The sequence below is a fragment of the Xenopus laevis genome, chromosome 8S, assembly GCF_017654675.1.
Source record: "Xenopus laevis strain J_2021 chromosome 8S, Xenopus_laevis_v10.1, whole genome shotgun sequence".
NCBI lineage: Eukaryota > Metazoa > Chordata > Amphibia > Anura > Pipidae > Xenopus > Xenopus laevis.
In genome coordinates this window covers 53,658,635-53,682,511 of record NC_054386.1, presented here as the reverse complement: position 1 = coordinate 53,682,511, position 23,877 = coordinate 53,658,635, and the positions used below count along the sequence as shown (strand labels likewise).

At 41.9% G+C, this 23,877-nt stretch overlaps 1 protein-coding gene across 4 annotated transcripts in view; it reads left to right on the top strand.

Annotated features, from left to right (window-relative positions):
* Nucleotides 1-23,877, top strand: part of gria3.S (glutamate receptor, ionotropic, AMPA 3 S homeolog) — a 227,520-nt gene that overhangs the window by 111,808 nt on the left and 91,835 nt on the right. For all 4 annotated transcript variants that reach the window (XM_041574732.1, XM_041574731.1, XM_041574733.1 and 1 more), the window contains exon 4: nt 21,343-21,530. In XM_041574732.1, coding sequence (XP_041430666.1) covers nt 21,343-21,530 — 188 coding nt within the window. The remainder of the gene's footprint in view (nt 1-21,342; nt 21,531-23,877) is intronic.

The following is a 23,877-nucleotide window of genomic DNA, read 5'->3' as shown; positions in this document are numbered from 1 at the left end:
ACCCCCCCCCCCCAAAGCCACCCAGCCCTGCAAACCTTTGTTAAACCAACCCTCCAACACTGCTAAATGATCTTCTGTGTTGTTTCAGTGACACTGGGCTGGGCACAATCCGTCTGTAGGCTAATTACAAATGTAAACAGGACTTCAGCATATGGAAGGATCGCTCCACCCTGAGCCCAGCATCACTGAAGCAACACAGATCAGTTAGCAGTGTCAGAGGGTCGACTTCACAAAGGTTCGTGTGGCTGGGGTTGGCTTTGAGGGGGGCTTTTAATGTAAACTATTTGGCGTGCAGCACCTCCTTGATGGATGGACACATTCTTATGATTTTTATAGGAACGCGTCGGTATTGCTTTAAGTGAACAAGCAGCTGCAGCTGTACTCATTCTGAAATAACTAGATACTCATCACCAATGTGTACATACTGTATAAAGAATGCTCTACAATTAAAGTATTAAGCAACAATTTTTACTTTGGCTAAATCTCCTAAGGAACAGAATCATATCTGTGCACTTTACTGCAATATCCTGTACTTATATATAGCTAATGAAGCACCGCTGTATTGGAGTAATGAATGTAACGGCTATATTTTCATGGCAGTGACTTTGATAATGATTTTCTGCAAAGCCTTTCAAGGCTGCACTGCGCACACACACACACACGTATAAATACCTGTGTTTTTTTAACTAGTGTTTTAGGATGGCTGCTGTTGTCAGATAAATCATTACGCATAAATAGTTAATCTTGGGAAAGCATTGATCTGTGATTGCATTTGACATTATTCTTGGGAGATGGCTCCTCTGCAACAGTTCCTTCGCAGTAGAAAAGCACTTTGATGTTGCTCTTGCTGTATCAGCCCCTAGAGAATAGAGGTTTATAGAAACAAACTAAAAAAGGCATTACATTTTTGAAGGACATTTGTGCACACCTGTAGGAATACAAGCTTCTGCGAGAATCTCATGATAAAAAGACATGGAAACAGTATGAACCCATTTTTCCTATTGTCATGTACATTTGGAGAAACCATTATACTTGTATTAGATATATTAGCATGGAAGAATTTGTACTTTCAGATATGGGGTATCTGTAAATTGCTACACTGAGCTGTCACGATCCTATCATCCAGCTGAACAAAATTGATCAGTAAACTGACTCCCACTGATAATGTAGACGATGGTACCTTCCCACACTGTATTTCTAAACAGCTAGTCACCTAGTAACAAATAATTCTAGCCGTGTAAATACTGCATGTATTGCAGCCCATCACAATAATTAATAATATTAAGCAGGTTGTAAATAACTGAATAATAATAATCCAAGGCAAATGCACTGCTTTCAATGTATTACAATGCTTGAAAAATTATTTGGGCTGAATAAAATAGACAAATACAAGATTCCTCTGCACTCAACCCATTATCAATATATTTAAGACAGAGACATTTTGTGCATACTGCTACTGAAAAATGCCTTACCCTTTAAACAAAACAGGGATTGTTTGTCCATATATTGCAATATATTTAAGCTGGCCAACTACGTCAAAGTCATCCCATATCTGGCCAGTCCTATGCTCAATTTTCATTTGATTCATTAAGAATTCTATGGTTTCATTATACATTTTATAAAAGGGACGAATGCGTTTTACCTGCAACTTACTAGCTGCTTTCAAAGTAAAACTCCCAAACTTGGCTGCCCTTTTATTAGACACCAGTGGGATCACCTGACTATAGTTGGAGGGGGTGGGAGCTACAACATGGAGCTGGTCACTGCTCTTGTAGAACTATAACAAACAAGGGAAAGTTGTGCTCACCACTAGTTTTTAAAATCATTAGGCTGAATAAAATAGTACAGTTATGAGACATGTTATCCATAATGCTCGGGACCTGGAGTTTTCCAAATAACAGATCTTTCCATAATTTGGGTCTTCTTCATACATTAATTCTACTAGAAAATTGTATAAACATTAAATAAACCGAATAGGCTGGTTTTGCTTCCAATAAGGATTAATTATATCTTAGTTTGGATCAAATACAAGGTACTGTTTTATTATTACAGAGGAAAATAAAAAAAGGAAGTCATTTTTTAAAATTTGGATTATTTGGATAAAATGGAGTCTATGGTAGACAGCCATTCTGCAATTCAGAGCTTTGTGGATAACAGGTTTCTGGATAACCGATCCCATTCCTGTATTCAGAATACTGTCATCACCAGGCAAAGGAGTAAGTTTGTACATTCCTATGAGGAGCACTAGTATGTAATCCATGATAACAATACCAGGGATGCTTACATAAAACGTTAAAAGTTTCAAGGGTTAAATGAAAGACCTGGCTGCTATGCCTTTGGAAGCGAGAAGAAGTAGTGAGAAAGATAAGCATTGATGGGAGCGTTGCAGAACAATAGTCCAAACAAGGAGGCACAAGAAAGGCCATTGTCATGAAAAGTATGCAAGAGCACTGGAGAGTAGCCCAATGAAATATTTTAAATCTTATTTTGTAAGTCCAGCGATAAAACAGCAGTAACAAATCCTTCTATGAATAACAAAAAAGGAAGTTCCAAAGTCCAACAAAAGTCTCTCCTTAGTCCCAAGAAAAGTCCAAGTAGATAATGGCCAAGAGTAGTGAAGCAGTAGAACCAATATGCAGAAGACCTTTCCTCTACCTCCGTAGACTAACTTCAAGTCTCTCTTGTGGACTTTTTTTATGCCACTAATGGCCCAGCCTCCCAGTAAATCCCTATTATTCTCATGCAGGTGTGTGGAGATGTATTGGAGCCTGGGTAACTGGATTATGTCCCACTGCTGGTGCTGCCTATTGTTCCTCTGCCTATTGTCAGGCGCAGACTACTTAGAACCTTTAATATCTCCTAAATCCTTTCAAGATTTAGAAAGAAATCAAATCAATATCTTCAGTGCTTGTCACAGGTCTGTCACAGCCATGGTCAGAGATCAGCTACAGGGCATGGCAAATAGAGAAAAATGCATACAAAGCCAATAAGCAGGCATCACAAACCCAGGAAAGCACACCCTTTAATAAAGACTAAAGGTCCCCATAGACGCAAAGATTTTTCTTGCAGAACGACCTATTTTAGCGAAGTCCAACCAATCCTTCTAAATTATCGTGCGGTTAGTGGGATTCGAATGATTGAACAGCTTACGATTTTTCGGCCGACATCTGTCAGAAAATCGATCGGGCAGGTTAAAAATCTTTATCGGTCCCAGTGCAATCTATCTATGTTTGCAGGGACAAGCAGGCAGCTACCCTTTGTTTTCTTGGCAATATAGCCTGAAATGGACTGTTTAGTTGATGGACTATTCGTACGATCGGATCTTTTAAAAATCTTTACATCTATGGCCAGCTTAAGGAGAAGGAAATACTAAGGACTGGCACAAATCTCTTTCAAGAGGAACCCTCCCCATTTGCTGTCATGGATTTCCTTACTCATGTTATAAGCAGTGCAATTTACTTGTGTTGGTACCCCAAGAGTTAAACAGTAAACCCATGTACTTTTGTTTAGCATAATTTGAAATATGCCTTTATCTCAATTAACCTACTTTAGTGCAGCCTCGGGAACAATAGCTTTTAAATGGAGAGTCACTGATGGTACATGAGATAATGGGCTTTTCTTGAAGAGTTAAGATGCAATTCTACAGGGAATTACTTGCTTTATCTAGTTTAAAGTTGTAACAGCCATCAATATATCTGTATATACTGTTTAACCGGAATAATGATTTGACATTATATTAAGAAATTTTTTGTTATCCAATAACCAATGGTAATTTACTTAAAACACATATTTACTGTGCAGGCTGACCCCTGTGTATGTGGTCTGTTGAGTATGGAGCTCCTGGCCTAAAAATAGAGGCAGGAAGGTATGCATCAGGTGGGTCCAGTGCTATAAGAATCCTTGATCTGTTGATGATAACTTTTAGATTTGCATAACAGTTATTGTTGGAGTAGTTATAGTGATAATGAATAAAGTTGTTCCTGTATTCATCTGCAAGACGTGTCATTCTCCATTTTGTTCTCCTCTAAGTGTGCACTGCAGTTCCCCTCTGTTCTGTGATGGCGGTGTGTACCCCTAAGGGTTAAATTGGCTAATTACTGCAGCCCAAATGTAAACTCCGCACCATGCCGACTCGTGCTCTGCTTCACCTCTGCAAGTAAGAGAGCGGCTGCTACCTCTTGTTATCTATAGAGGTAGCAGACCCCACCTTCCGGTCGCCCTTTTCCCTAGGCCCCCCTGAGATCTGGTGTTAGTAGTCATATCATGCAGACTTTTTATTTAGAAGTGTGAGAGTGCAGCTGTAAGCTTGGGCTTGCAATGTCACCTAAAACAGGGCAGTGAAGTCCAGACATCCAACCTCAAAGGACCTCACCTAAAAGAGTTCAGTTCAAGCAGTAGCTACAACTGCTGTATGTCATTTCAGTGATATGGCACAATCTCTTTTCAAGTTGTCATCTTATTTTTTTCTCCATTCCACTTATGATAAGCCATGAGCAGTGGCGGAACTACCGGGGGAGCAGGGGGTGCGAGTGGGCCAGGGCCCGCACCCCCTCAGGGCCCCCCGGCAGTCCGTTCACTGCTGAAAATGCGGCCAAATGCGGCGGTACAGAGGGGGCGGGGCACGGCTGCGCGTCACGCACCAGGGCCCGTCCCCCTCAACGAACGCTACTGGCCATGAGGCTATATCACTGAAGTCCAAGTAGAAAAAGAGAAAATGCAGGTGAAGTAAAGGGAGAAGAACAAAGAACAAACATGATAACTTATCTGCTATTCTTCTTTTCACCTTGACATCCTAACCACCCACTCTGTTCTCCAGGAGCTAGGGTTGCCACCTTTTCTGGAAAAAAATACTGGCCTTCCTCTATATCTTTTTTCCCTATTAATAACATTTGGATCAGCCTTCATTTTTATCGGCCAGGCCGGTAAAATACCGGCCAGGTGGTAACCCTACATGGAATATTGATTATGAAAGAAGTGTAGTTCATGCAAGATAACCAATAATGGTGCTGTATTTAGATCTGTGGCTTTATTAACTTGATCTTGAAATAGAAGATTAGAAAATGAATGACAAAAAAGTTTTCCAGAGAGAAATAAATCCTTAAATACTACACATATATCCAATAACTATTTTTATTGTGCAGCAAAATATATTATTTTTATTTGTTATTTCTGGTTCTGGCATCATGTCAAACAGCACCACCAAATGATATCTGAGAATGGCCAGCTTGTCACTTGGCTTTAAGTCATATGACTTAAAGCCAAGTGACAAGCTGGCCATTCTCAGATCATATGATGTCAGATAGGAATGGTTTAGATCATTATGATTAATGTGCATGAATCATTTTAAAATATTCATTTTTTTTACAATTTTGTATGTGGGTGTTTCTAAGTTCATATTTTTTGATAATTATGTATTATTACATTTTTAGCAAAATAGATTAACGTGGTCTCTTAAAAATGTGTTCAACGCATAGACAAAACTGGTACTTGCTGTACTTATCCACATTCTACTGCTTAAACTATTTTTATTCTTTTATAGATGCAACAGGTTTAGTAGTCTGTCCTGTTACTGGTCAAAATAATTTATTCATCTGTTTTAAAGGGATACTTAGAAGCAGAAGTATCCTCTTTTATGATAAGACATTTTAGGGTCTTGCGTATGCATGCAGCACGGTACATTAGAACAATAAAGTAAATTGTAGAGACCCCTACGGTTCACTTCCCCTATGTCTTGAAAATCTAGTTTTCAAATTGTATAGTTGCTAGATCTACCAGCTACCAGAATCCATGGTACCTGTGTGTGGGAGAGGTGTTCCCATTTGCCTAGGGCTATGTATGACCACTTTCTGTTAGCTTTCATATAGCAATTGGAAAAGGGGTTGCCCCTTCTCTTTGGCTTCCACCTGTCGACCAGGGTGGACTTGTCTGGGGAGCCTGGAACTTAGGCCCCACTAAGTATGTACTGTAAGGGTTGTAAGCCTGTAGTGAAGTCAGGGAGAGGGACCCTGTAAATAAGGAGAAGAAAGTGCATAGAAGACCCTGTTATAGGAGAGTAGCTAGAATGTACATTCTCACCAAGAGTAGGGTGATTTATTGTATTTGTGGCCCTCATGTTCTAACCCAGAACTAGCTTCCATTAAAGTAGTGTAGAGCATCTGTTACGCCAAGTGTAAGTACTCAAGTGGGTAGGAACTCAGGGAGTTGTTTAGAGTACCCTTGAGTCAGTTGGGAACACTCAAATAAAGTATCTGTGAGTAATATTTCACAAAGTATTGGGTCCACGTTATATGATTATTGACTTGTCAAAAAATATTGGCTGCTCCCAGTTTCATAAACTATTATATAATTAAAAACCTCTGACATCCATACAACTTATTGCAGCAGCTCAAGACCACACCCTTTAGTGCTCATTTTCAAAGCACTTGTGGTAGGGAAAAATCTCTACCACATATATAACCTTTTGGAACAAGTTTTATTCTAAGGCTACTGGCCAGGCTTGTGAGTAAACGTAACATTATTTCCAGTGTTATAGTGTATGAATCTTTAAAGCAGCCTTGTAACCAAAATAAAGTATTTTCAACTTATATTAAAGTGTTTATTACTGTTCAGTGTCCTTCTTCTTTATTAGTAGTTTCATACATTTTAGCATTTACCTTAGTTTTGGTACTTGTATTAAATTTTTAGTAGGTTTTAAAGGCTCTTAGAGGACTGGTTTTAAGAGTATATCCCTGATGGAACTCAAGTGCCACAACAGAGCAATTCAGCGACTGAAACACTTTAACATGATTATAGTAGATAGGTAGAATTAAGGACACAGAAGCCAAATCAGGGGAATAACTACAGAGGAAGCAGACCCTGCGGCTGCAGGGGCCCCAGGAGGTATAGGGGGCTATAATAAATGAACAATTTCAACATATATATTAGTAAAACAGGACAACCACTGGATATGTTTGGGGCCCTAAAATGAATATGCTATGGGACTCAGTAACTAGCTAGCCTAGTATCTAGTTACGTCACTGAGCCAGATAATTGTTTCTCCTGCACAAGGCAATATGTCAAGCAAAGGTATAATTATCTTTATGAGACCAGGGCTAAAAAAGGAGTTGGTTATCATGCTTTGGACTCATTTCTAAATGCAGTATGCCATATTGTATTACCAGTATACTTGCTAAACCAAATTTCCTTCAGTCACAGAATTTCTCAGAAGTTCCCTTTTTCACTCAAAAAGACAGCTATAATTCAACGCACCTGATGAAAATGATATGCCCAACAGCACAATTATTGTTTGGTTGTTGCCAGATGGGAGATGATGTGTATAAGCACAAGATGCTTATGTGCAGAATGACATTTTTTTCAGAAAAGCTCTGTAGAGTTCCCTATGGTCAAAGATGCTCAGCAGACAGATGGGAGAAAATGTCTAGCTTGTGCCTTGGCAGTAGAATGCTGCAGGTGTTGCTTCCCTGCTGGTTCATCAGACCATTGAGTTTTGATGTCCATTGCTGGTCCATGGTTGCTTAGCTTAGCAAAGTTTGAAACTTTATTAAATAATTAGTAGTATATACACTTACATACACTCTAATATCAATGTCCTCTTAATTTGATATCTATTGCTGTATAGTAACTTTGGGTTGGAAATAGACAACAGCACATCGACATCAATATTTCCATATAATTCCTATAATTCATTATTGTAAAATATAAGGATATTATGTCACCCAGTAGTTCCATGACCATATAACAAGGCCTATCCCACTGTAAAGTGTCGGTATGTCTCGCCCAGAATGCTCTATGAAACAGTAGATATAATAGAAAAAAATCAGGCTGGGGAAGCCAGCATAGTGTTTTGATTTGTCACAGCCTGAGAAAAGGGGATACACACGCATACAAACATTTACAAAACTTACTGTTAATTGTGCTGGTTTCGATGCTGCAATAATTACTAATCATCCTCAGCCTTATGTTGTGACCTTTATGGTTCCCTTGGGCTGGTATAGAAGCCCAAAACATAATGTACAACATTTCTAACCCAGTAGACTGAAACCCCCTGCAAATTTTCTGTACAATTAGCATGTCTGCTAAGTGAGTTGATAATTCAGTTTAACACTAACCTATACCGAATATCCATTAGCCCACAACCACAGCCCTTTAGCAGGGAAGATCTGTGCTTCTGAAGATGCTCCAGTAGCTCCCCATCTTCTTTTCTGCTGATTCACTGCACATGCTCTGTGCTGCTGTCAGTAGGGATGTAGCGAACGTCGGAAAAAATGTTCGCGGACATGTTCGCGAAAGTCCGGACAAAAATGCGAACGGTTCGCGAACGTTGCGAACCCCATAGACTTCAATGGGAAGGCGAATTTTAAAAGCTAGAAAAGACATTTCTGGCCAGAAAAATGATTTTAAAGTTGTTTAAAGGGTGCAACGACCTGGACAGTGGCATGCCAGAGGGGGATCAAGGGCAAATATGTTTCTAAAAAATCCATTGTTGACACAGCGCTGCGTTTTGTGCTGTAAAGGGCAGAAATCACATTACGTCACTCAGGTGGTGTTTCTGGAGACGGTATTATTATTGATATTTAGACAGAATGTGAAAAAGCTCACACAGCTAGGTGGCAGTGGTTTGAAGAACAGATGCAGATGAGAGATCAGCAGCAGGACAGACAGCTGCCCACAGCAGCTACATACAGAGCACTGCAGTAGAAGGTAGATTACTAGCCAGCAGCAAAGCTACCTAACCTAAAATGTCCCTCAAATCCCTGCAGAGTTCTGTCCCTACAATACAGAGCAGTATCAAGTAGATTACTAGCCAGCAAACTTACTATCAACTGTCCCTCAAATCACTAACAGCTCTCTCCCTACACTAGCTCTTCCAAGCACACACAGGCAGAATGAAAAAACGCTGCAGGGCTTCAGTTTATATATGGAAGGGGAGTGGTCCAGGGGGTGTGGGGGTGGTCCAGGAGGGAGAGCTTCCTGATTGGCTGCCATGTATCTGCTGGTCTGGGGGAGAAATGGCAAAAAAAAGCGCCAGCTAAGGCGAACCCAAATTGGCGAACGTTGCGTTACGTTCGCGAACATTCGGCGGACGCGAACGGTCGATGTTCGCGCGAACAAGTTCGCCGGCGAACAGTCCGCGACATCCCTAGCTGTCAGTAACTGAGCTTAGGGACCGACTCATATACAGTACACATAGAATATAAATGTCACAATATAAAGCTGATTAGTAATTAATACAGATAATTACACAGAAATCAGTGCAATTAGCATCTGAATTTAATAATCAGCCCTGTAGCATCAGCTTATACTACAGACAGACTTTTCTTCTTTATAATTTGCGACAACCCCTAAGCTTAGCTTCTCAACAGCTGCTCAGAGCCCACTGAGTGTCGCAGATGCTTTCCAAGATGGTGACCCCTGTGACAAGTTTGAAGTCCTGGATCATTGCTTCTATTGAGAAACTGAAACCTTAGGCTATGGAATTTTTAGCTATATTAATTTTTTAAGTTTTAGTTCTCCTTTTTAACAAGCTGTAGCTTTCAGCAAAATTATCGCAAGAAAAATTCAGCTTGCAAGGGTCTCAGATAATAAAACCTTGTGTTCCACAGCAAACAGTTTTCCTTAGGCTTTTCCCCTGCCATTCATTGGCAACTAGAGAAATTGCCCACAAATGTGTTGTCTCTGTAAATTGTAATATCAGACATCACCAGGAAAATCCAGCCATGCAAACAAAAAGAAGTGTGTGTTTTTTGAAGTGTCTAAGCAAATTTATGGATGTAATTCGAAGTGATTATGTATGAGCTGTGGTTTAGAGTTAATGGCTAGAAATATGTTTTACACTAGTAATATCTTAATGTAACATACAGCATGTTGGTAGGAGGCCAACATATACTTTGTGTCCGTAATGAGACAAGAGAAGTTGTTCTCAAAAAATGACCTCATCCGAAGAAGGTTATTGTTATAGCTCCAATCAATGTAAGTGCACGGATAGCATGGGTTGATTATATTTACCCTTGATTAGGGTGTACTATTTAACATTTTCTCTCAAATAAGAAAAAAAAAAGAGGAAAAGCCTATTCGGCGCCTATTTTGCATTTTCTATTAATACTTGCCTGTAAACGGCACACCATTTTGCTATCATTTTTGAAGGAAGGTGGGTGTTTGTTTCCAGTTAAATAGCCTTGCACTTTGCTTCCTTTGTATTCCCTTTGAAGAAAATTGCTAAATGTAAATAGTTGGCACTGCAATTCTGAATATATAAATATGTCAGTGTTGAGAATATGTTCTTGCAGGCCAAAAATTGCTATCTGCATATTTATATATCTGTGTTAGATGTTTGTGTGTTTGTCTCAGAAGGAGGGGAATTCAAGGTCATAATAAGTACACTCATTTATATTAGTCCAATACCTTTTTGAAACCCTTTGTCTCTGTCATTAAAGCTACATCAGGCAGGGGGTTCCAAAAGTTCACAGGCCTCACTAGGCAATTGGAACTTTAATGCCCTCTGTAAATAGGCATTTTTTTAATTTTTACATCGAAAAGTCCAGTTTGCAAGGTAGTGAAAACTCAACCTCCGCATAAATATTGTACCAGCTTAATGCAGGGTTCATTATGTTGTAGAAGAAATGGTCATTATGTTCTAGTTTGAGTTAACCATAATGTTTTATCAAGTTTATTCTAAGAGCACTTATTTTCATTAGTTCAACCCTTTCTTAAAACCATCTGTTTTTGGCAGTGAAGCTATATCACAGGACTCACTTTGCATCTTTCCCAATCTTGCATACCCTCTGTAAAGATTGAATTAGTAAAGATAAAGATTATTATTTGGACTTTAAATATTTTACGGAAGTTATTTGCGAAACACATTGAAGTCAATGGGTGTCAAAATAATTTTGATGAGTGAAAATTTTGATGTGAGAGTAAATTTTTATATTCGCGGCTTTGTCCAAATGCATTAAGGTAAATGGCATCCTTATAATTTTGACACACAACAATTTTTATGCGCACCAATAGGGATGTAGCGAACGTCGGAAAAAAAGTTCGCGAACATATTCGCGAACTTGCGCAAAAACGCGAACGGTTCGCGAACGGTTCGCGAACCCCATAGACTTCAATGGGAAGGCGAACTTTAACATCTAGAAAAGACATTTCTGGCCAGAAAAATGATTTTAAAGTTGTTTAAAGGGTGCAACGACCTGGACAGTGGCATGCCAGAGGGGGATCAAGGGCAAAAATGTATCTGAAAAATCTGCCTGTGTGTGCTTGGAAGAGATAGTGTAGGGGGAGAGCTGTTAGTGATTTCAGGGACAGATGATAGTAAGTTTGCTGGCTAGTAATCTGCTTGATACTGCTCTGTATTGGAGGGACAGAAGTCTGCAGGGATTTGAGGGACATTTTAGCTTAGGTAGCTTTGCTGGCTAGTAATCTACTGTTCTCTTTAAACAACTGCCATACGTTGACCTTGTAGGCATTGTTTGCCCAGTTTTTTTGGACGCAGCCACTGAAGCACAGTTGCCAGAAAAAATATGCCATATAAATGCTGAAAATAGTCATTTTTCGCCATACGTTGACCTTGTAGACATTGTTTGCCCAGTTTTTTTGGACGCAGCCACTGAAGCACAGTTGCCAGAAAAATTATGCCATATAAATGCTGAAAATATAAATTTTTTTGGTTGCAGCCACTGAAGCACAGAGGCCAGAAAAATTACGCCATATAAATGCAGAAAATATGCATTTTTTTGGTCGCAGCCACTGAAGCACAGTTGACAGAAAAATTATGCCATATAAATGCTGAAAATATAAACTTTTTTGGTTGCAGCCACTGAAGCACAGAGGCCAGAAAAATTATGCCATATAAATGCAGAAAACATGCATTTTTTTGGTCGCAGCCACTGAAGCACAGTTGACAGAAAAATTATGCCATATAAATGCTGAAAATATAAATTTTTTTGGTTGCAGCCACTGAAACACAGAGGCCAGAAAAATTATGCCATATAAATGCAGAAAATATGCATTTTTTTGGTCGCAGCCACTGAAGCACAGTTGCCAGAAAAAATATGCCATATAAATGCTGAAAATAGTCATTTTTTGCCATATACGTTGAGTCAACGTATGGCAAAAAATGACTATTTTCAGCATTTATATGGCATATTTTTTCTGGCCTCTGTGCTTCAGTGGCTGCGGCCAAAAAAACTGGGCAAACAATGCCTACAAGGTCAACGTCGTTGACCTTGTAGGCATTGTTTGCCCAGTTTTTTTGGCCGCAGCCACTGAAGCACAGAGGCCAGAAAAAATATGCCATATAAATGCTGAAAATAGTCATTTTTTTGGTCGCAGCCACTGAAGCACAGTTGCCAGAAAAATTATGCCATATAAATGCTGAAAATATAAATTTTTTTGGTTGCAGCCACTGAAGCACAGAGGCCAGAAAAATTATGCCATATAAATGCAGAAAATATGCATTTTTTTGGTTGCAGCCACTGAAGCACAGAGGCCAGAAAAATTATGCCATATAAATGCAGAAAATATGCATTTTTTTGGATGCAGCCACTGAAGCACAGTTGCCAGAAAAAATATGCCATATAAATGCTGAAAATAGTCATTTTTTGCCATACGTTGACCTTGTAGACATTGTTTGCCCAGTTTTTTTGGTTGCAGCCACTGAAGCACAGAGGCCAGAAAAAATTAAACCAGTAGGGTTTGCACCCTAGTTTGTAACGGTGGCGGAGGGAGGAGGAGGACGCTAAAGGACAGCTGTGTGTGGAGTCATGAGGCTTGAAGAGAAGGACAGCTGCATAGAAGTCAGAACAAGTCTTCCGGCGTGCAGTAACCCTCCGAGATCCACCCCTCATTCATTTTAATAAAGGTCAGGTAATCGACACTTTTGTGACCTAGGCGAGTTCTCTTCTCAGTTACAATCCCTCCTGCTGCACTGAAGGTCCTTTCTGAGAGCACACTTGAGGCTGGGCAAGACAAGAGGTTCATGGCAAATTGTGACAGCTCTGGCCACAGATCAAGCCTGCGCACCCAGTAGTCCAGGGGTTCATCGCTCCTCAGAGTGTCGATATCTGCAGTTAATGCCAGGTAGTCCGCTACCTGCCGGTCGAGGCGTTCTTTGAGGGTGGATCCAGAAGGGTTGTGGCGCTGCCTTGGACAGAAAAACATTTGCATGTCTGACGTTACAGACTGGCCAAAGGGCTTTGTCCTTGCAGGTGTGCTCGTGGCAGGATTACTGGCACCTCTGCCCCTGGAATGTTGATGAGTTCCTGAAGTGACATCACCCTTAAAAGCATTGTACAACATGTTTTGCAGGCTGGTTTGTAAATGCCGCATCTTTTCGGACTTGTGGTATGTTGGTAACATTTCTGACACTTTATGCTTGTACCGAGGGTCTAGTAGCGTTGCGACCCAGTACAGGTCCTTCTCCTTAAGCCTCTTGATACGGGGGTCCTTCAACAGGCATGACAGCATGAAAGACCCCATTCTCACAAGGTTGGATGCAGAGCTATCCATCTCCGCTTCCTCATTATCAAGGACTGCATCATCCACGGTCTCCTCCCCCCAGCCACGTACAAGACCAGGGGTCCCCAAAAGGTCACCACTAGCCCCCTGGGAAGCCTGCTCCTGTTGGTCCTCCTCCTCCTCCTCCACAAAGCCACCTTCCTCCTCTGACTCCACTTCTGGCACCTCTCCTGCGTTGCAGCAGGTGCCTGGGTTCGTTCTGGTGATTCCGACCAGAAATCGTGCGCTTCCAGCTCCTCGTCACGCTGGTCTACAGCCTCATCTGTCACTCGTCGCACGGCACGCTCCAGGAAGAAAGCGAAGGGTATTAGGTCGCTGATGGTGCCTTCGGTGCGACTGACCATATTTGTCACCTCTTCAAAAGGTCGCATGAGCCTGCAGGCATCGCGCATAAGCACCCAGTAACGGGGGAAAAAAATCCCCAGCTGTGCAGATCCAGTCCTACCACCCAGTTCAAAAAGGTACTCGTTGACGGCCCTTTGTTGTTGCAGCAGACGTTCCAACATAAGGAGCGTTGAATTCCAGCGAGTCTGGCTGTCAGAAATCAAACGCCTGACTGGCATGTTGTAGCGCTGCTGAATGTCAGCAAGGCGTGCCATGGCTGTGTAGGAACGTCTGAAATGGGCCGACACCTTTCTGGACTGGGTGAGAACGTCCTGGAATCCTGGGTACTTGGAGACAAAACGTTGGACTATTAAATTTAACACATGTGCCATGCAGGGCACATGTGTTAAATTGCCTAGTCTCAACGCTGCCAACAGATTGCTTCCATTGTCACACACCACTTTTCCGATCTGCAGTTGGTGTGGGGTCAGCCACCGATCGGCCTGTGACTGCAGAGATGACAGGAGTACAGATCCGGTATGGTTTTTGCTTTCCAGGCACGTCATCCCCAAGACAGCGTGACAACGGCGTACCTGGCACGTCGAATAGCCTAGGGGGAGCTGGGGGTGCACAGGTGTGGAGGAGGAGAAGGAGGACCCAGCAGCAGAGTAAGAAGAAGAAGAAGACGAGGTAGAGAGCGATGGAGGAGTAGAGGTGGTGGCAGAACCGCGTGCAATCCGTGGCGGTGACACCAACTCCACTGTTGTTGTTGAGCTACCCATTCCCTGCTTCCCAGCCATTACCAAGTTCACCCAGTGGGCAGTGTAGGTGACATACCTGCCCTGACCATGCTTGGAGGACCATGCGTCAGTAGTCATATGGACCTTTGGCCCAACACTAAGTGACAGAGATGCGGTAACTTGGCTCTGCACATGTTGGTACAGGTGTGGTATTCCCTTTTTAGAAAAAAAATTGCGGCTGGGTACCTTCCACTGCGGTGTCCCAATTGCTACAAATTTGCGGAAGGCCTCAGAGTCCACCAGCTGGTATGGTAAAAGCTGGCGGGCTAAGAGTGCAGACAAGCCAGCTGTCAGACGCCGGGCAAGGGGGTGACAGTCAGACATTGGCTTCTTACGCTCAAACATGGCCTTCACAGAAACTTGGCTGGTGGCAGATGACTGGGAATGGGAACAGGTGGTCAAGGTGGAAGGCGGAGTGGAGGGTGGTTCAGACGGGTCAAGGAGAGCAGAGGTAGAGCAGTAAGATGCTGGACCAGAAGGAGTGTGGCTTTTAGTTTGCCTGTTGCCTTTGAGGTGTTGCTCCCAAAGTGCTTTGTGCTTGCCGCTCATGTGCCTTCGCATAGAAGTTGTACCTATGTGGCTGTTGGGCTTACCAAGGCTCAGTTTCTGACTGCACTCATTGCAAATTACAATGCTTTTGTCAGAGGCACACACATTAAAAAATCCCACACTGCTGACTTTTTGGAAGTGTGCGATCTGGCGGTAACAGTAGAAGTTGGCGGAGTTGGCGGTATTGGCGGCAATGGCGGGTGCGTTGGCCGGCTGAACACAGGTGCCGATACATGTTGTTGCCCTACTGATCCCTGCGGGCTGTCCTCCCTGCTTCTTCTAAGTCTTATTCTCCTACTGCCTCTCTGACTCTCCGTCTCTCCATCTGAACTACCCTCCTCTTGCTCTCTTCTACTAGGCACCCACAAAACATCAATCTCCTCATCATCATTCTCCTCAGATGCATCAATTTCTTCTGACACATCACAGAAGGAAGCAGCAGCGGGGACCTCCTCCTCATCACTCATTATGTCCATCTCTATCGTGTTCTCTGCCAGAATTAAATCTGGTGTAAGGTCCTCATCTCCTTCATCTTCTTCTGGCAATAATGGTTGCGCATTACTCAGTTCAAGAAACTCATGGGAAAATAACTCCTCTGACCCCAGTGAAGAAGGGGCACCGGTGGTGGAGGAAGTGTTACGTGGGGTGGCCATAGCAGTGGAGGATGAGGAGGATGTTGTGGTAAAGTTAGAAACGGTAGAGGATGGGTGTGCTGTGTAAGCCAGTCAACTACCTCTTCAGCATTTTGGGAGTTCAGGGTCATTGGCTTTTTAAAACTGGGCAATTTGCTAGGGCCACAGGATTGCATAGCAGCACGGCCCCTAGCACGGCCTCTGCGTGGCGGCCTGCCTTTGCCTGGCATTATTTTTAAAAAAACAACAACAACAACAAAAACTCAGTTGGTTTTTCTGGAAACGATAATACACACAGCTAGATGGCGGGTTGAAGAAAACACTGTGCAAATAATGCCTACAAAGTCAACGTATACACTACTACAGCGGTGGATACGGATTACGTAAAATATATGAATGCTGCTTGAAAAAAGTGACTCCGGTGTTTTTTCTGGAGACGGTAATATTATGGATATTTAGACAGAATGTGAACAAGGTCACACAGCTCGATGGCGGGTTGAAGAAAACAGTGTGCAAATAATGCCTACAAGGCCAACGTATTCACTACTACAGCGGTGGATACGGATTACGTAAAATATATGAATGCTGCTTGAAAAAAGTGACTCCGGTGTTTTTTCTGGAGACGGTAATATTATGGATATTTAGACAGAATGGGAACAAGGTCACACAGCTCGATGGCGGGTTGAAGAAAACAGTGTGCAAATAATGCCTACAAGGCCAACGTATACACTACTACAGCGGTGGATACGGATTACGTAAAATATATGAATGCTGCTTGAAAAAAGTGACTCCGGTGTTTTTTCTGGAGACGGTAATATTATGGATATTTAGACAGAATGTGAACAAGGTCACACAGCTCGATGGCGGGTTGAAGAAAACAGTGTGCAAATAATGCCTACAAGGCCAACGTATACACTACTACAGCGGTGGATACGGATTACGTAAAATATATGAATGCTGCTTGAAAAAAGTGACTCCGGTGTTTTTTCTGGAGACGGTAATATTATGGATATTTAGACAGAATGTGAACAAGGTCACACAGCTCGATGGCGGGTTGAAGAAAACAGTGTGCAAATAATGCCTACAAGGCCAACGTATACACTACTACAGCGGTGGATACGGATTACGTAAAATATATGAATGCTGCTTGAAAAAAGTGACTCCGGTGTTTTTTCTGGAGACGGTAATATTATGGATATTTAGACAGAATGTGAACAAGGTCACACAGCTCGATGGCGGGTTGAAGAAAACAGTGTGCAAATAATGCCTACAAGGCCAACGTATACACTACTACAGCGGTGGATACGGATTACGTAAAATATATGAATGCTGCTTGAAAAAAGTGACTCCGGTGTTTTTTCTGGAGACGGTAATATTATGGATATTTAGACAGAATGGGAACAAGGTCACACAGCTCGATGGCGGGTTGAAGAAAACAGTGTGCAAATAATGCCTACAAGGCCAACGTATACACTACTACAGCGGTGGATACGGATTACGTAAAATATATGAATGCTGCTTGAAAAAAGTGACTCCGGTGTTTTTTCTGGAGACGGTAATATTATGGATATTTAGACAGAATGGGAACAAGGTCACACAGCTCGATGGCGGGTTGAAGAAAACAGTGTGCAAATAATGCCTACAAGGCCAACGTATACACTACTACAGCGGTGGATACGGATTACGTAAAATATATTATGGCTGCTTGAAAAAAGTGACTCCGGTGTTTTTTCTGGAGACGGTAATATTATGGATATTTAGACAGAATGTGAACAAGGTCACACAGCTCGATGGCGGGTTGAAGAAAACAGTGTGCAAATAATGCCTACAGGGCAAATAATGCCTAAAAGGTCAACTTATACACTACTACAGCGGTAGTAAAATAAAAAAAAGTAAAATAAAAAAAAATGAATATTAAAAAAAAAAATTAAAGTTGGTGCTGCTGAACTACTAGGAGCAGCAGATTAGCACACCAGTCCCACTCCCCAACACTGCTAGACTAATAGCACTGGGCTCTTATAGTAGTAGTAGTAGTAGTAGTAGTAGTAGTAGTAGTAAAACAACAAAAAAATAAATAAAAGCAGTCCTTACAAGGACTACTGTTATTGCAGCAGTCAGCAGATGAGATCAGAAGCAGGACAGCTGCCCACTGCAGCTACATACAGAGCACTGCAGTAGAAGGTAGATTACTAGCCAGCAAAGCTACCTAAGCTTAAATGTCCCTCAAACCCCTGCAGACTTCTGTCCCTCCAATAACAGAGCAGTATCAAAACGATTACTAGCCAGCAAACTTTCAACTGTCCCTGAAATCACTAACAGGCAGCAGCTCTCTCCCTACACTATCTCTTCAGCACACACAGGCAGAGTGAAAAAACGCTGCAGGGCTTCGGTTTTTATAGGGAAGGGGAGTGGTCCAGGGGAGAGCTTCCTGATTGGCTGCCATGTACCTGCTGGTCTGGGGTGAGAGGGCAAAAAAAAGCGCCAACAATGGCGAACCCAAAATGGCGAACGTCGCGCGACGTTCGCGAACTTCCGGCGAGCGCGAACACCCGATGTTCGCGCGAACAAGTTCGCCGGCGAACAGTTCGCGACATCTCTACGCACCAATTTTGAATTTGTTGCTGGCAAACTCGCAAATTCGCTATGAATCCATGCCTGGTGAATTTATTCACCCATCATTTATATTGGCTTATTACTCAAATTTGTTTCCTCTTAGCCCTTCTCAGGAAGGAGGTAACTTACCCCATTATATAGTGAATAAAGTACCCCCTCTTGTAAAATATAAGGATATTATAAGTTACCGAGGAGTTTCATGACCATATAAAAACACGAGGCCGAAGGCCGAGTGTTTTTATACAGGTCATGGAACTCCGAGGTAACTTATAATATCCTCATATTTTAAAACTGGGGGTACTTTATTAATTATAATACACAAATTTTAGTGAGTCATGTGACAGAAATTACATCACTACTCACCGTTTATAACTGATGACATCACTACTCACCGTTTATAAGGATATAATTTACAAGATATTCATGGCTTTTGTGTATTATATATATATATATATTATATCATTATAAATAATACACTTCTCATTGGGGAATTTTGTTTTGTTGCCAAGGGGCTGATTGTTTCCAATATTATGGATTGTGACTAAGTTTCTATGATTTTGTGGAGTATAGTTATAAAATATTTGCTGAGATGCCATAGAAGTTGATGGGAAGTGTATCTACAGAATTTTGGCATGTGGATAATCATTACTACAGGTATGGGACCCATTATCCAGAATGCTCGGGACCTGGGGTTTTCCGGATAAGGGATATTTCCATAATTTAGTTCTTTGTGTCATAAATCTACTAAAAATCATTTAAACATTAAATAGACCCAAATAGGCTGGTTTTGCTTCCAATAAGGAGTAGTTATATCTTAGTTTGGATCAAGTACAAGCTACTGTTTTATTGTTACAGAGAAAAGGGAAATTTAATATTATTTCATTATAATGGAGTTTATGGGAGCCATCCCATAATTTGGAACATTCTGGATAACGGGTTTCCGCATAACTGATCCTATACCTGTATTAAATAATAAAATAAACTTGTACTTTTTAGAAGAACACACCACATCATACAGTGGGTTCAGGGGCACATATCCCAGACCTTCAGTTCAAGGGGAAGGCAATCTCAGTGTTTGTTGACAGGATAGCACAAAACTGGACCATGGTCAATTACTGCTGCTGTTTAATCCTTTTATCAAAAGGAGGTTCCAACACGTTTATATTGTGCAAAAAGTATAGCCTTACGTATTTTGTGCCTACATGGGTCACTTAAGCATAGGCTCCTACAGTGTCGGACTGGGATGCCAGGGGCCCACCAGAAAACCTAAGACTGTGGGCCCACTTTCCAAACTATTATACCTCCTCTCCTCGCTCAACCTCTTTATTCTCCTATTCTCTTTTCTCTAAATACTATACTCTATTCTTCCATTATTAAGCCTCTTTGTTCCCATAAAGAAATAGGGAATGACCATGAAATAGGCCAAATGATTAAAAGCAAGAGGCCCACTGACAACTGGGCCCACCGGAGTTTTCCTGGTATCCTGGTGGGCCAATCCAACACACAAAATGTGTAAGGCAACTATCTGATACTTATATACTGTATTCCCATAGGATTCCCATAGGATTCTCCACTAGGGATATATAATTCTCGCCCACAATGAGTAAGTCTCTCTTGGATTTGAATAAACAGTTACTCAAATCGAGCTTGGCACAGAAGTTCTCCCTGGGCCTGATTCGAACCATTCAGATTCACTCAGGATATTAACTAGAAAGCTTTATTTGAGATATACATTAATATAGAGTATTATAATATATAGTATTAATTAATAGTTCATACGCCCTGAAAGCTTGTGGGGACATGGAAGAGCAATTAGCAATATAGCATGTAACAATTTAATCACTTATTCTTCCATGGGGCTGATCCTGTGACAACCAATCATCAACCTTGTTTTAGCATAATGGTACCTCTCTGTCCATCTTAAGTAAAACCACTTCTAATCTTGGTACAATGGTCAAATAAGTGCATCTGCTATGCTAGCACAGTGTCCAAAATGTTAGCTGTGCAGTGGGTATGTTTTTGAGACTATATGTGTCTTTCTTAACCTTGCACTTGTCCGGGTCCCCCGGGCAACCTGGATGGGCAGAGAGGAGATGGAGGGGAAGGACGGAGGAAGAAGTGAGTGATAGAGAGGAGGGGACAGCGACAGAGGGGAGGTGTATGTTAGCGATGGAGGGGAGAGAAGGGAGGGAGGGGACATCGACTGAGGGGAGGGTGACAAGAGGTAGGGGAGAGTGACAAAGGGGAGGGTGACAGAGAGAAGGAAGGGGAGTAAGACTGAGGGATACGGACTAGGGGTAGGCAGAAGACAATTTTAGAGGTAGCTGCCCAGAGCCCCCTATCATTGCTCCCTAGGCAGCTGCCTCTTCTGCCTACCCCTAGTTCCTGCCCTGACCTTGCACGAGGAATACTGGTGACATGAGTCAACAAATGTATTCCCTGTTCTGTGTAAACATTCTAAGACCCTAGCAAATAGGATGTAACCTTGAGCTTCTGCTATAACACAGCAGTTCTGTACCAGTGCCTTGTACTGCAATATTTTTTCTTTGATAATAACCAATTAATGACTATAATGAATATAATACCCTGTTGTCTACATATCCACCTGTTGATAAGGTCCTATTCTTACCTCTCATAAAATAACATTTTGCCTTGCATCCCTTTATTAGGTACATTGTGCTGTATCATATTCAATTGATTATTCATAAAGCAGCATCTATCTTGCCATAACTTATTTTCTATTGTAAAACTCAGATTGCAGGTCACATAATGAAAGTTAGCAATTGTGCTGCCTGTGTGATAGATGATCCCAGAAAACAATTTTGCAATAATGTTTTTGATTTGAAAGTGCTCTTTTCATATTTTTAACAAGTGACTGACTGACTGATTGTGTCATTTTTCTTCTCTAGGATTCTCCATTCTTCAGGCCATTATGGAAGCAGCCGTACAGAACAACTGGCAAGTGACAGCCAGATCAGTGGGGAACATTAAAGATGTTCAAGAGTTTAAACGCATCATAGAGGAAATGGATAGGCGTCAGGAGAAGAGATTTGTTATAGACTGTGAAGTTGAGAGAATAAACACAATACTGGAGCAGGTAGATTCATTTTGTTTTTATTGAGCTCCGTGTACTGGAGTTCTAAATGTTTCGCCTTCAAATGATGAACAGACATAAAAACATTCATTGCTTAGTATCGATTGCCAAATAACCCAAGAACCATAGAGCCAGTGTTTTACTGGGTGTGAGGCAGGGGTGTAAGGAGGGCCAAGGGCTGTCCTAACTGATAGATATATACTGTGTATACATACAAAATACATTAGCTTCTGCAAAATGTGTGGGGGGGGGCAGTAACTTCTATTTACACCACTAGTGACTGCCATTTTTACTTATTCAAAGCCCAGTGTGGCCAGTTCAGACCCACAATCTGATTTCATGCCACCAATATGAAAACGTATTATGTAATATTATTGAAACCTGTCAGTGTCAGGAATAAAAAGTGAGCACCACCCCAATTGCCCTAACCCCCCACTCATATCCTCAGCTGCTTCTAACCATATTCATGCCCCCCATAAGTGACTCATGCACCAAATGGCACCACAGTAAGACAGTAGCACATCAGCAAGTGGATAGATTTATGCACCCGAGGTTTACAGAATGTTGTTAATTTGCTTACCAGAACCTTATTATTAGACAAGACAAGGTTCTTCAGTATAACAGTTTATTAGACAAAACACTGGAATTCTGGGAAGCTTGTCACAATTAGCAAGTATGACACGGAGAGCTTCAAATGTCACACCTATTTGTCCAAGTTTTTATACCTTTTACAGAGCATTTACCATAAAGAAAGGGCTACACAGAATTGCCATACATGGTCAAGACACTTCTTACATCTGAGCAGGTGCAAGCATTTCTGGAAAGCATGTTGCTTAACAGTTTCCTGAGCCTAACTATTGCAAGCCTTGCAATCTATAGCTACTAAAATATAGACAGGGTTTGTATGTGCAGTTCTGTAGCTACAATTCTATCCTGTATGTCTAACTGAAATTAACCCCTTAGCCGCTGGGATTATGTGAGCACAGTTTTATATGACTTTATAGGGCCACTATTAAATCCTCCACCCAACACCTCATCTGGCTTAGGGCAGTCTTTCTGAATTAGGGAGGGAATTTGGGGTACAATTTACAACATTTAATAAGCTTTTGGTTCTGTATAAGAAGCATGCTGATGCCAGTTAATTATTAAATATACCCCCCATCCATTTCAACTTGTGTTTAGTGAATATGGTTTGTGCTAAAAATATTTTCTGCCTATTGTTTTAATCAGGAAAAATCTAAGGTTCGTGTTATTTTTTAAAGGAGAAGGAAATACCCTGGGCGCAAAAACCCTCCCCCCTCCCCTGTGTTGCCCCCCCTCCCTCCTCCCCCCTGGCCTACCTGTCCCGCCGGGCAAATGCCCCTAACTTGTTACTCACCTCTCTGCGCAGGTCCTGTCCTCGGAGCTCACAGACGCCATCTTCTCCCAAGCGGTCTTCTTCCTGCTTTGACCGGCATGTTTTTGGCGCATGTGCAGTAGGAGCATTTACCGGGTACGGATCTACTGTGCATGCGCCGAATGTCACAAAGTTTTCCGATTTCACTTCTTAAGTTCTTAATCACCCCACCCATCCTATGTGGCCTTCTAAAGTTCTTAATCACCTCACCCATCCTATGTGGCGTTCTCAAGTTCTTAATCATCCCACCCATCCTATGTGGCCTTCTCAAGTTCTTAATTATCCCAACCATCCTATGTGGCCTTCTCAAGTTCTTAATCATGCCCCTAACTTGTTACTCACCTCTCTGCGCAGGTCCTGTCCTCGGAGCTCACAGACGCCATCTTCTCCCAAGCGGTCTTCTTCCTGCTTTGACCGGCGTTTTTGGCGCATGCGCAGTAGGAGCATTTACCGGGTACGGATCTACTGTGCATGCGCCGAATGTCACAAAGTTTTCCGATTTCACTTCTTAAGTTCTTAATCACCCCACCCATCCTATGTGGCCTTCTAAAGTTCTTAATCACCTCACCCATCCTATGTGGCCTTCTCAAGTTCTTAATCACCTCACCCATCCTATGTGGCCTTCTCAAGTTCTTAATCACTCCACCCATCCTATGTGGCCTTCTCAAGTTCTTAATCACCCCACCCATCCTATGTGGCCTTCTAAAGTTCTTAATCACCTTACCCATCCTATGTGGCCTTCTCAAGTTCTTAATCACCCCACCCATCCTATGTGGCCTTCTCAAGTTCTTAATCACCCCACCCATCCTATGTGGCCTTCTCAAGTTCTTAATCACCCCACCCATCCTATGTGGCCTTCTCAAGTTCTTAATCACCCCACCCATCCTATGTGGCCTTCTCAAGTTATTAATCACCCCACCCATCCTATGTGGCCTTCTAAAGTTCTTAATCACC